The following is a 12,235-nucleotide window of genomic DNA, read 5'->3' as shown; positions in this document are numbered from 1 at the left end:
TTATAACATGCGGATTCTGGGTATACAACATGCGGAAATTTGTCAGAGTTTATGAAGAAGTGTCCGAGTTTGTGAAAAAAATTAGACGCATGTTGGAAATTTTGTCAGGGTTTATGAAGAAGTGTCTGAGCTTGTGAAAAAATTAGACGCATGTTGGAAATTTGTCAGAGTTTACGAAGAAGTGTCCGAGTTTGTGAAACCGCATGTTGAAAGTGTCCGAGTTTGCGAAATCCGCGCGTTGTAATCGTCCGGGTTTGTGAAGCCGTGTGATGAATCCTCCAGGTTTGTTCAATTCCGCATGTTATATTTCACAACGTACACATCGTATGTTAAAGCCAATTGTACGTTAACCAACCCCTACATATATATTCTAAAGAATATATACGTATACACACGTTAATGGTTTATAGCGTAAATTTTCTATCTTGTGTTTTTTTAAGTGTGGCAAATTATGTGACACTATCAATTTGATCAGCACAAGGCTAATTTGGATAGATAAGTTCACATGTCTCGGGTAAGACATGTAATTCCTATTTCGTTTATGTTTATAAACATTTGTTTGTGTTCGTTTGTATTCGTTACCTAAAATTAACAAACAAACACAAACATGTTTTATTTTCTTAACGAATGAACACGAAAATAAAATCTGATTTGGTGACGTTTTTATTTCCTAACAAACTAATATGAACAAAACAATCCTAATTTTTAACAAACGAAGGGCTTAATATGAATATATTGAAATCCGAGAGGTCAAAAAGCAAAGGCGGTCGCCGGCAACATCAACGTAAAATATCACTGCCCCAACTTATACCGATCTCCGGGAACTTCTATTCGAAACACGGCGATTGATGGATAAAGGCAAGGGTTTGGAATCCATACAGAGATCTGTTCAAAATATTGATTTGAATTTGAATTTCGATTCTAAAAACCCTAACAAGTTTTCCAAGAGTTATAATCCTTCGCTGCAATCATCCTGTGAGTTTACAGTTATCTTTTATTGATTTCTGATTGTGCATACACGTAATATTGTAATCAATATGTATGTCTATTAGGTTTATTGTTTTGAAAACTTGCTATTTGTTTGATGAAAATAAAATACTAGCTGGAAATTGTTGGAATATGTATATAGGGCAAGATGAGTACATTAGAAGTTTATTGTAATTGAAGTTTGATATATGAAATTGGACTGTTCATTAAGCTGCAGCTTCGTATTCCTGTGTCTGCATTATGTCTGGATGTCTGCAATTTAAAGAATGCAGGGTATCCTTTGACTTTGCTTATCGAACAGGCTACTTCTCGATTCACCGGGGTTGGATGGAATATGAAAATTTCCAATTAACATGAAGTGTTAATTAAAAACAAACTGTATTCATGTTTGCCTTGGCATGGAGTATTAATGTTGGACTGTATTTTTGTAATGGAAGGAGTATGTATTTTCTTTGTTTTACATCAGCTTGCTTACAAATTGTTTTATGGTGTACAGGGTCACCTTTTATGAAGAGAAAACCCCCTGCTCTGGTAAGCTTGTGTCTTGGAATACTAGGCAAGCATCTTGATGATATTATTGAGGATTTAGAGGTTTTAACTAGTTTCCCGCCGGACATTAAGGTAGGTATTTTAGTTGTGTTTCGATTATAAGCCTCTCATTTGTGCATAAAGTTGCAAGTTTAGATATTTTAGTCCGTTAGTTTGCCATCGTCGATTTGTATTTAAAAAAAATATATATATACTATACAAAAAATTGGAATGATACATGCGTTGCTTGTCAGAGATACTTGAGTTTTTTTTTTTATTTATTTATGTTTATAAAAAGGTTTATTGTGGTGTAGTCTGAATTATTTAAATGAATGATCAACTTATCAGATGGCCATTGCAGCCATTGCAAGAAGAAGAAAGTTGCTAAATGATGATGTCATCATCGCATTGGCAGAGAGCTCATGGGAAATTCTCGATTTATCAGATTCAGAAGTCACAGATATTGGCTTGTTGAAAGTGATAGAGATTTGCAAACATGTGAGAGCCATGGACATAAGGTGAAATTGGAATGTTAACTTATACCTAATTACTTTCGACTTTTTTATGCTATATGACTTCATACAACTTTCATACCAGTCGTTGCGGCAACATCACATCATTTGGTGTTTCAGAACTTGTGAAGCATTGTCATTGTCTTGAGATATTGAGATGGGGGTATGTTGTTTTTATTTCTCGTTTCACTCTGTATTGATTTTAGAAAATTTTAAAACCCAATATATTGGGTTTGATATACCTCATAACAGGCTATGAACACAGTTAATATTGCAGAGGATGTCCAAGAAGTGAACATACTGCACGAAGCTCTTTAAGCTTCTTGAAACCAACGTTAAACAATGTTGAAGAGGATTCATGGGAGGAACTTGATACCACGGAGATTGTACACGGAGCACAGTCGTTACGTTGGCTTGTATGGGTATGCATAGCATTTTTATTTTTTTAACGTTAGGTGCAATTCGATTTGGGTTATGATGTATCACTAACGGGTCAAATGGGTAAAGTAAAAAAAGAAAAAAAGAAACTAGTTCTAAAGAAGATAGACCAAGTGGGTCGAGTGAACCGAAGTAGTCGAAAGTTGTCCAAAGTGTGTTTCTAATGCATAACCTTCTAAATCATTTTATTACGAAAGAAAAGATGTCTATTGTAATGATATTTCTATTAATCGTATTCAACTAAATAGTTATTTTTCCGGAGTTTAAAAAAATGGAAATAGAACAGTTTGCAGGTCAACCCCACGGGTTTTGGCACCACTAAGCAATGACCTGAAAAAATATAATTAGATGAAAAGAAACTGTTACTTTTTAAAAAAGGTTTTAAGAAATGGAAAAAGAATAGTTTGTGGGTCAACCCAACTTGAGATGTCCATTTTGCCATCTCTATATGGTAAACACAATGATAAAAAAAGAAGAAAAAAACTAGATTAAAAAATGGTTGGAATGGATCAATCATGTTAAAAAGAGAATATATTTATTATAGTTGTATGGTTTGTAGTCATTATAATTCAATAGTTATATTTATTTTAACAGTATATTCTTTAGTACAATTCCATAGGGGTGACAATTCTTCACATGACCCGAAACCCAACCCGAACCCGAGCCCAACACAAAAAAAAACAGGTTTGGGTCGACTAACACAACCCGTTTAAAAAAGCGGGTCAGGTTTGGGTTGACCCATATTAAAGACAGGTCGGGGTCGGGGTTGACCTGTATAAAAACGGGATGACCCGCTAACCCGTTCAACTATTTAGAAAAAAAAACTTTAATCTTTTTGTTTTTGTTTTTACCATTTGTATTTCACATGGTTAGTCATAATAATGTTAGTTTCGACACTTTATATTATTTAGTTGTCACACTCATACTCACCATTAAACATGTTATCGATAACCCGCTTAAAACCCAACAACTCGCTTATAAGTTGTCAACTTGTATGACTCATTTAAAAATATCAGTTAAATGGGTAGTGTTCAGGTTGACCCGAATTTGTATGCGTGGGTTAGGGTTGAAATATTTTACCAGAATAATAATATGGGTCAGGTTCAGGTTGAACATTTCAACCCACCAATCCGCAACCCATCAACCCGACACGATTGACACCCCTACAATTCCATATTTCCACCTCTATATACACTGATAAAAAAACCTATATGAAAGATAACGGCTCAAATGAGTCAGTACGAGTAAAATTGGTCAAAACTCATTCAAAGTTTGATGTTAATGCATATAACCTCCTAAGATGTATCAAAAATAAATAACTATTGTAATAATATATATTCATCTAATCATATTCAATGCCATAATTATTTAATTAAAAGCTATGAAAATGAAAAAAAAAAAATATATTTGCAGTACTCATGAATTTTGGTTATGCAAATTTGTCCTCTTATGATTATTCTTCTGTCCAAATGATTCAAGGGTTGTTCTTCTTGCAGCCAAAAATCGATAAAGACTCATTGGAGAGTCTATCAATGGAATGCCCCCGTATTATAGTGAATCCAAAACCGTCACTGTTTGGCCACAAAGGGATTGATATTCCTAAACATGCATTATCCGGTGTACCATTGGATGACTTTGTTGTCGAAGACATCGACCCAAAAACTTGGCAAGTTCCGGGATCTAGGGTTAGGAAAACGCAACCCGATTTGAGCTCCATCGAGCTGCCAATTGCCGAAAGATTTAGACTTGCTTTTATTGAAAGAGATGCCAGAATGGCGCCAAAACGGGCCAAAAATGCTAGGCAACGGCAGCGACGGGCTGCGAGAGAGTGGTTGACATCAAGTACTAGCGCAAAATCAGTTGTTCTTGCATCACAAATGAGCAAAAATCTACACAATTTTTAGGTATTAATTGTAAAAGATTATAGTTTTATAAAATCGTCTGTAATCTGCTACTGTATTCTAGCAATGTGTTCATCTTACGTTGAATCGTTATATTTTTGAGTCGTGAAATCCGATATTGGAGTTTATAGCTTCATGGTGTTTTATTTACCAAGGAAATGTATCATAAAAATTGTGGAGTCATTTGGAATTATGCTTGTAACTGTTTATAAACACATGAGAAGGGTTTTAATCATTTGTATTTGAAATGAATTTTGTCAAAAGTTACTGCATCTTGCATATTATATTATATTATTATTATTATTGTTATTATGACATTTGTTCATATTAGGCGTATGATACACATGGATTGCTTTTGTTATAAAATATGTGCATTAAGGAACCTTCTTGTGTTCTTGTTTAAGATTCGTGTTTGAATCAACTTATTGCACCTCAGACAGTCGTGGGGCCCGCTTCAGACAACTGCCGGCTGGACTTTGGAGAATAACCAAAGTAAGTACCAAATTAACCTCCTTTTACCCTAAATAATCTTGAAAAAAGTTTAAATTAGCTAGCAAGAACTGATTGGTTTGTGTAATTTTTTCCTCCAGTGCATTGAATGAGGGATGCAAGTGCATTATCGGGCGGATATTACTTCCGGAAAGGGTGCAGTTACTATAAAAAAAAGGTATTTCTGTTTATTCAGTTATATGAAAAGTTTATTATATGAACCAGTACTAGTTTAGAAGTTAAAACCTAAACAAACTTTATTATCTGTGCCCCTAAATCCATCATCATCATCATCATCTCTTTGGCTTTATTTCCTAGAGAATGTTTCATAGGTTACTTAGGATATGCAAATCTCCCAAATATTTGGGCTAAAGATGAAACCAATGTTTTAGGTGTAGTAAAGCTGGAACTAAAAAGTACACTTTCATTGGACTTATATGGAACAAGTGGCTTATTAAAAAGACTAGGTCATAGGTCTCGCCTAAATCGTTCAATTTTATGTAACCAAAAGAAGACAACAAAATTAAATATTAAACACGTGCAAATCTTGGAAGGATTCATGAAACTTGATTCGGCCACAGCCATTTTGTTTGACAATGCAAAGATGATTTAATTATTTATTTTGTTTTAAACATCTGTATCCATGTACAATTGCTTGTTCTTGCAAACTATTGCTTTTTTTTTTTTTTTTTTTTTTTGAGAATTTAACAAAAAATAGACATTATATTTGCAATAAAAAACCCAGGTTATTCCATAGAATACCCAGCTCTAGGCATATTAATAAACTGTTGAAACTGACTAAACTGTCGAAATCGAAGCAAGTCCGTAGGTTTAAGATCTAAATGGGTCAGTTCATGGTCCGGTTTAACAGTTTGGCAAAGCTTGGAACTCGGAACCAACCGTTTAACTTTAGCATTTATATACTTTTATATTATTTTTGGATATGTAGTTAGTTAACTAGTTATGTTGGTATTATAATAATGAATCTTTTCTTTTAAGTTTAACAGAAACTAATGTTTAGAAAGAAAAAAATGGTTCAAAACGCCAAAATCGAACAGTCAAACCGAAAAATCCATCCAGTCCGGTCAACCAACCCAACCCAACCCAGCCGGCTGAGTCAGACCATGAACACCCCTAATCAAAAGAGCTACTTAAGTAAATTATAGTATTAATATTAAACTAATAAATCATACGTGCATATGGCATTGACTGCTTTTATGAACTTTTATTCATATACAGGTGTTAAGGGGCCCTTCTCATATTAGATCGTCATATGAATATATAAACTTATAATACATGTGTTAATGCTCACTTTATTTATTTTTGGGGTCCACCCTGTACTTCTGCCGCCAACTGTTAATAGGAGGATAGACATGGTAAAGTCTAAAACGCTTCCATTTTTTTGTTATTTATTTATTTTTTATATTATCACTCTTTTTTTTTTCAAAAGTAATCTTCAACGGTTGAAATTTGTTAAAAAAGCGGCAAAGAGCTGATTGGTTTTAAAGATAGTTGTTACTTTTTTTGTCTGGCCAATTACATCGAATAGCGGCTGCAATGCATCAAATCAAGAAATGATGTGATTTGAATTTTTTTTGCAACTGTTTATGTATGGACTAATACATTGAATAGTGGCTCTAGTGTGTCAAACGATTCATAAGAACAATGTTTTTTTCCCAAAAGGTTATTTGAGTTCATTTCATAGTTACACACCTTTAGAGAAATCACTAGAATAGCCATTTAATATGTTACAAATGATACATCCACTCAAAATAGGCCACGTGTCTTGAGGGTAATGAAAGATTGTGCATATGGTGCAAAACCCCCCATCGATGCAATAGATGGACACATGTCGGAATCCTTTTGAAGGGCAGGTCTAATTTCCTTACATTATTTATGGTCCCCTGACTCCAAATGTAGCGAAAGTAATGTGCTTTTAGTTTGGACCAGTGTTGTAAGAATCGTTAGGCGTTAGTCGGGCGGTGGGGTACCGATTAGCGATTAATCGGGATTAATCGGATCGAGATTTTTATATGTAATTTTTAGTTATACATATACCTTTTTATATGTAGTTTTTTAAAGTAGACATGTTTTAAACCCTCATTGACCCGTTTTTTTTAAGTAATTGGATGGAATTTATAAAGTTCGGTCGAAATTTAGCCAGTGTTTGGCCAAAATTTGGCCAGAATATGACCGCCATCGACCGCCTAGCGATTAATCGGTGAACCTCCGATTAGTGATTAATCGGCGACCTAAGCAGTTAAAGCGGTCCAAAATCGAATAGCGGTCAAGGTCCGCTATATGATATATAGGTTATAGCGGTGGTATAGCAGTGATGTAGCGGTAATTTTTGTACCATGCATAATTTATGTATTTTTATATATATTATATACATATACCATTAATTTTATATTTTTTATATATAAATTCAGAAGTATGAGGACTAAATATAAACTAATGAAGAGGGAGGGGGTTATATGTTAAAATACCCAAACTTAAATAACCCTAATCATCCCCACTTTCATCATACGCCATTTTCCCGCTCCCCTTCTCTTCTTCATCAGGCATAGTACCCAGTTATCTCTACAATGGTTCAAAATCATGGAGCAACAACTGATTTTTGTTCGAATTAAGGTAACAATTCGTTTCACTTAACCGATTTGTCAAATTTTGACTAATATCTGATCCAGTTTTGACCGATTTGGTCCGATTTTAGGCGACTTTTGACCGTTTTTTTCAAACTTTGACCTAATTTGACTTTGACCACTATACAGGTTTCCAAATAGCGGCCAAATAGCGGGCTATAGCGCCGCTAATAGTGGAACTGCTATGAGTCACCGCTATTTGGACCGCTACAAACCCAGACGTCCGCTAACCGCTATAGCACCGCTATAGCGCCGCTATTAACTGCATAGTCGGCGACTAATCGGAGACTAGTCGGGATTTTTACAACCATGACTTTGGACCATGAAGAAACAGTGGTTAACCAGGAGGTTAGTCCACGGGTCGAGTCTCGTCAGGTAGGGTTAATCCCTCATTTCCTCGATCGATGGCTGGGTCGTTTTCTAATCTATCACCTGCACAGTGAAAACACACCGTGACTCGCAACAAGGAGAATGGGGTGGGGGTTGTTCCTTGTTACCACCCTCCGGCGTGAGAATAAGTATTTGCTTTGGAAGCAAGATAAGTGTTAAGTAGTAATTGTGAGTTAGCATATTATCATTACCTCAAACCTGGTTCGAAGTGAAGTATTTATAGCCAAAGAGTGAAGGAGAAGGGCCAATGGGCCGTTTGATGGGCCTAGGGCCCGACTGACAACTTGCAGCTTTTCGTAGACTTGATAGGAGCGTAGGTCACGGGAGTGTTGGGCGCACGCGGAGGTGTTGCCACGTGTCCTGTTGTACCAAATGAATGAAGGAACACCCACCGCATGGCCTAGGCTAGGGTTGTCAGTCTATCCGTCAGCTTTTATGCAAGTGGACTGGGCAGCTGTGTATTGGATGGTCAGCTAACCGCTGATGTCAGTGCCCAGGCATACCACTTGCTGGTTGGTCACAGAAGTCAAAGTGACAGTTCCACTTGTACAACAATAGGATGCGGGCTTGCGCAGCCCCGCCACGTGCGGTAAATTGTGCACATATAGGCCAACACATTTGTACGTCGCTCTGCACTTCCTTCGCCGTCCTGCGCGCGCCCGCGCAGGACCGCAGTATGTGAATGTTGCCAGAATGTGAATGTAGTAAACTACTATCATCTTTAGTAGCAATCACCGCATTCCGTATATGTTGCCGAAAACAACCATTTTCATATACAAGGTGAGATTCTCATCTTTCCCCGAGTGGGAAAGCAAACCTGGTTCGCGCGTGTCCGCACGAACTGAGGCAAGTTCTTTGTCGATTGGGACAATGAGGCGGGTGATGGTCACTCGCGCCCAAGCCTGGCGCGAGATTTGGGACCATACCCCTTCAGACCATTTCACTAAATCTTGCCAAACTTTTGCGTCAGGTGCCACGTGTCTAGTTGTAATTGGTTTTCCATGCCATAGAAAGGTGTGTAACGATCAAATTGATAATCTAGTCAAAATGGATATCCAGGTGATTTTCCTATAAGTTTAACCATAATTTGATCATATAATGGATGGAAGAACTAAGAAGGTTTCACTTTCACAAAACCATCATTTTTCTTGCTTTGTTGACTTTAGATCATGAAATCATGCATGTTTATGTAACCTATGGTAGAAAAAACTACATTCTATGCTTCTATAATTAAAACATAGACCATAAATTCATGTGTAAATATCTACAAGTGGTATTGTGATTTTTGCTTATTTGTGATAAAATATACTTTTAGAAATTTGTAAACTTAAAAATTGTAGAGGCAACATAAACAATTAAGATGCATTGGACTTATATGGAACAAGTGGGCAATATAAAACCTAACAAAGATATGAACTTTTTAAGTCCTAAAATTGAATATTCAAATCCAATAAATAACTATGGGGGCTTAGATCTTTGTTTAACTTCGTACTCTTTATTATTCTGCGAATATAATCTGCACGAGGCGTCTGATGAGGAAGCCAAACTTAAGTTTTCGACATCTGTTTGTAAAAAAACCAAGTTAAAACTTAATTAAAACCCTTTTTCTATTCGAACTTTCACTCGTTTTATATTACAATAAACATGTTATAAAACTTGTAATGTCCATTTTCTGTTTCACAAAGTCTTTATTAGACTAGTTATGTAATTATTGTTGTACAGAAGGTATTCATGATTTAAGTGTCTTTATCTAAGTTGGGCATTCTATTTTAAATAGAAGAACATGGGCACTTGTGATTAGTGAACAATAAATCAAGACTTCATAGATAGCTCAGTTTCTTTTCTTTTTTAAAAGCCTATAAAGTAGCACATTTCAAGAACTCCTCTACCACTTAAACCCCTTTTCCCAAAACTTCAAAGATTGTATTTTTAATGAAGAGGAAGTGTTAAAGATCATAAATTTCTTCCATATTCCATAAAACCCACCTGAATTTATAGTTTTTACAGCTTTCCTGTCTGAAAAAGGTGAAACTTTATCTGTTATAAATCCAAACTCTTGTTTTTTTTTTTTTGTTACTTTTCTTGAAAAGGTTCTGAATTATATATATTTTTTGTGTTTTGAAATATGAAGGTTAATATGTACAGAAAAGGAAGCAGTGTATGGTCATCCATGTTTGGAAATGAAGAATTTCAAGAAACTGATGTTTGGTCAGTCATCAATGAAAGAAAAGATTATGATTATGATTCAAAATCTGTCAAGTCAAAAGGGTCAACCTCTGGATACTCTTCAAGACCAACAGCAGCCAGAATGATTCCTAGACCTAGTATCAACAATTCAGACATTGAATCTAGGATCCCTCAACAACAATCAGCACCTGTCAACATCCCTGATTGGTCAAAGATCTATGGAACAACACCTAAGAGATCATCACAGAAATCTTCATTCATTGATTATGGTTATCATGTTGATGATAGTGATGATGATGATCATCATCATGGTGATGGTAACATGATGCCACCTCATGAATGGATTGCTCAAAAGCTTGCAAGAAATCAAATATCTTCATTTTCTGTATGTGAAGGCGCTGGAAGAACGCTCAAAGGTAGAGATCTGAGTAGGGTAAGAAATGCTGTGTTAACCAAAACTGGATTTCTTGAATAATTTCTTGAATAGTTTCTTGATATTCATAAAAAAAAATTCAAGAAAAGAAATTATCATTATCACTATCATGATGATGTAAGATCATCAGTATGATTGATAATTGTGATAATTAAAGTGGGTCCCATTCAATTGTATGGTGGTATAGTCTGTGCATAAATTATTGCTTGTTTGTTTTGTTTCTTTCTGGTTTCTGGGTTGTGTAATTAAATCTGTTTTTTTTTGTTTTAGATTAAGAGATTGGAATTGTTAAAGATGGGTTATGTCTTGTTTTATGATGCATGAATTGTAGTACAACTTTATATGCATAAAGTACATTCAACATCATGTCTTGAGAAAGGGAAAGATGATTCAATTGTGTCTGTGGGCTCTTTTATGCACACAGGGCTGTTTTGGTAAAATGAAATATCATAACAATTGGTGGTGGTGGTGGTGGTCATGTATATTAATTTGTATATGCATAAGTTGTCACCATCAGTCAAGTTTCAAAACCTTTTTTGAGTATATTCTGTATTATTATTGTTCATTTATTCATAATTAAAGCATGAAATTATCATCAAATTTGTTCATTTAATCTTCATTTTGAATGTCTTGGTTCAAAGGCAATTGTGAAATTTCTTGAATTTAATATGTGTTGTATCAATGTTTTGATTCGCAAAAGTATTCTGAAACGTGTAAAAGAGTGCTATGAACTTGGGTGAGCATAGCTGGATTTGGTTCGGCTTGGTTATAGGTTAAAACCGAGTTTATAACTGATATTTTGACTTTCAAAATTTCATAAATGATTGATTTCGGTTACATATTGTTGGTTATAGGAAAGATGTTTCGCTTAGTTTGGTGGTTAGGTGCTCTAGATCAATTCAAGCTTACTTGAGTTGGCAAATTCAAACAAGTTTGGGGTAAAAAAAAAGAGAGAAATGCTAAAATGATTCATGAATTTAGACCATTTTTGTTATTTCAGTGCAAAAATGAAACATTTTGTATCTGTGTCTCTGAGGTTTCATTTATGTTGTCATTTTCATCTAATTGACAAACTGGGTTAGAATTTTTTGTTAACTTCTCCATTTTTTTTGTCGTTCTCTTCATTTAATTAAAATATATTGTGGCATAAATGACGATTATACCCTTCATTTAAATGAGGAAAACAACAAAAAAAGGAGAAGTTAACAGAAAATTCTAACCCAGTTTGCCAATTGGATAAAAATGACAAAAAAATGAAACCTTAGGGACGTAGATACAAAATTTTTTAATTTTGTACTGAAGTGGCAAAAGTGGGATAAACCCAGAGACCATTTTGGCATTTTACTTAATAAAAAACAAATCTTTCAGTTCACTATATAAATTTAAAAGATGATGCAAGTGATTATTTATTTAATACATAACATAACATAAATTATTATTTATAAAAGAATAAAAACATATAATGCTAACTGAATCACAAAATATACAAATAAATTGTCCTTTTTTTGTCAAATAATTCGATTATTTCGGTGCTTGTAGACAACATGTCAAAATCATATATAGAAAAACCAAGGCTCTACAAGGGTTGGTTTTTTTCATGGTTTTGTTTTTGTCTTTTAACCAATGAATTTTATTTGTTTTATTTGAATAGTTATCAGTCCAAACGTGAATCGCACAACATGTTCAGTAACAAAGCAAAATTGGATTTTGTTTTGGTTTTCTTTG

General features: G+C 34.7%; 2 protein-coding genes across 4 annotated transcripts; both read left to right on the top strand.

Annotated features, from left to right (window-relative positions):
* Positions 1–738: 738 nt before the first annotated feature.
* LOC110890292 lies at positions 739–5,019 on the top strand. 2 transcript variants are annotated; one of them, XR_002564400.2, is made up of 8 exons: positions 739–975; positions 1,484–1,608; positions 1,864–2,033; positions 2,113–2,190; positions 2,305–2,449; positions 3,962–4,369; positions 4,803–4,858; positions 4,957–5,019. XR_002564400.2 is itself a non-coding variant. In XM_022137886.2 (6 exons), exons 1-6 carry the CDS (start codon positions 849–851, stop codon positions 4,367–4,369), a joined length of 1,053 nt encoding a protein of 350 aa, XP_021993578.1. In that variant the 5' UTR covers positions 739–848; the 3' UTR covers positions 4,370–4,555. The 2 variants fall into 2 exon arrangements, 1 of the variants encoding a protein (XP_021993578.1); XM_022137886.2 differs by lacking the exons at positions 4,803–4,858; positions 4,957–5,019 and having other exon boundaries at positions 3,962–4,555.
* A 4,575-nt stretch (positions 5,020–9,594) lies between these two features.
* On the top strand, positions 9,595–10,829 carry LOC110890293. 2 transcript variants are annotated; one of them, XM_022137889.2, is made up of 2 exons: positions 9,595–9,915; positions 10,036–10,829. In XM_022137889.2, exon 2 carries the CDS (start codon positions 10,061–10,063, stop codon positions 10,550–10,552), a length of 492 nt encoding a protein of 163 aa, XP_021993581.1. In that variant the 5' UTR covers positions 9,595–9,915; positions 10,036–10,060; the 3' UTR covers positions 10,553–10,829. The 2 variants fall into 2 exon arrangements, with proteins under 2 accessions (XP_021993581.1, XP_021993580.1); XM_022137888.2 differs by having other exon boundaries at positions 9,600–9,915; positions 10,022–10,829.
* The last annotated feature ends 1,406 nt before the right edge of the window (positions 10,830–12,235 follow it).

The sequence above is a fragment of the Helianthus annuus genome, chromosome 11 (assembly GCF_002127325.2).
Source record: "Helianthus annuus cultivar XRQ/B chromosome 11, HanXRQr2.0-SUNRISE, whole genome shotgun sequence".
NCBI lineage: Eukaryota > Viridiplantae > Streptophyta > Magnoliopsida > Asterales > Asteraceae > Helianthus > Helianthus annuus.
Note: the sequence above shows the minus strand (reverse complement) of the source record. Positions and strands in the feature narration are given on the sequence as shown.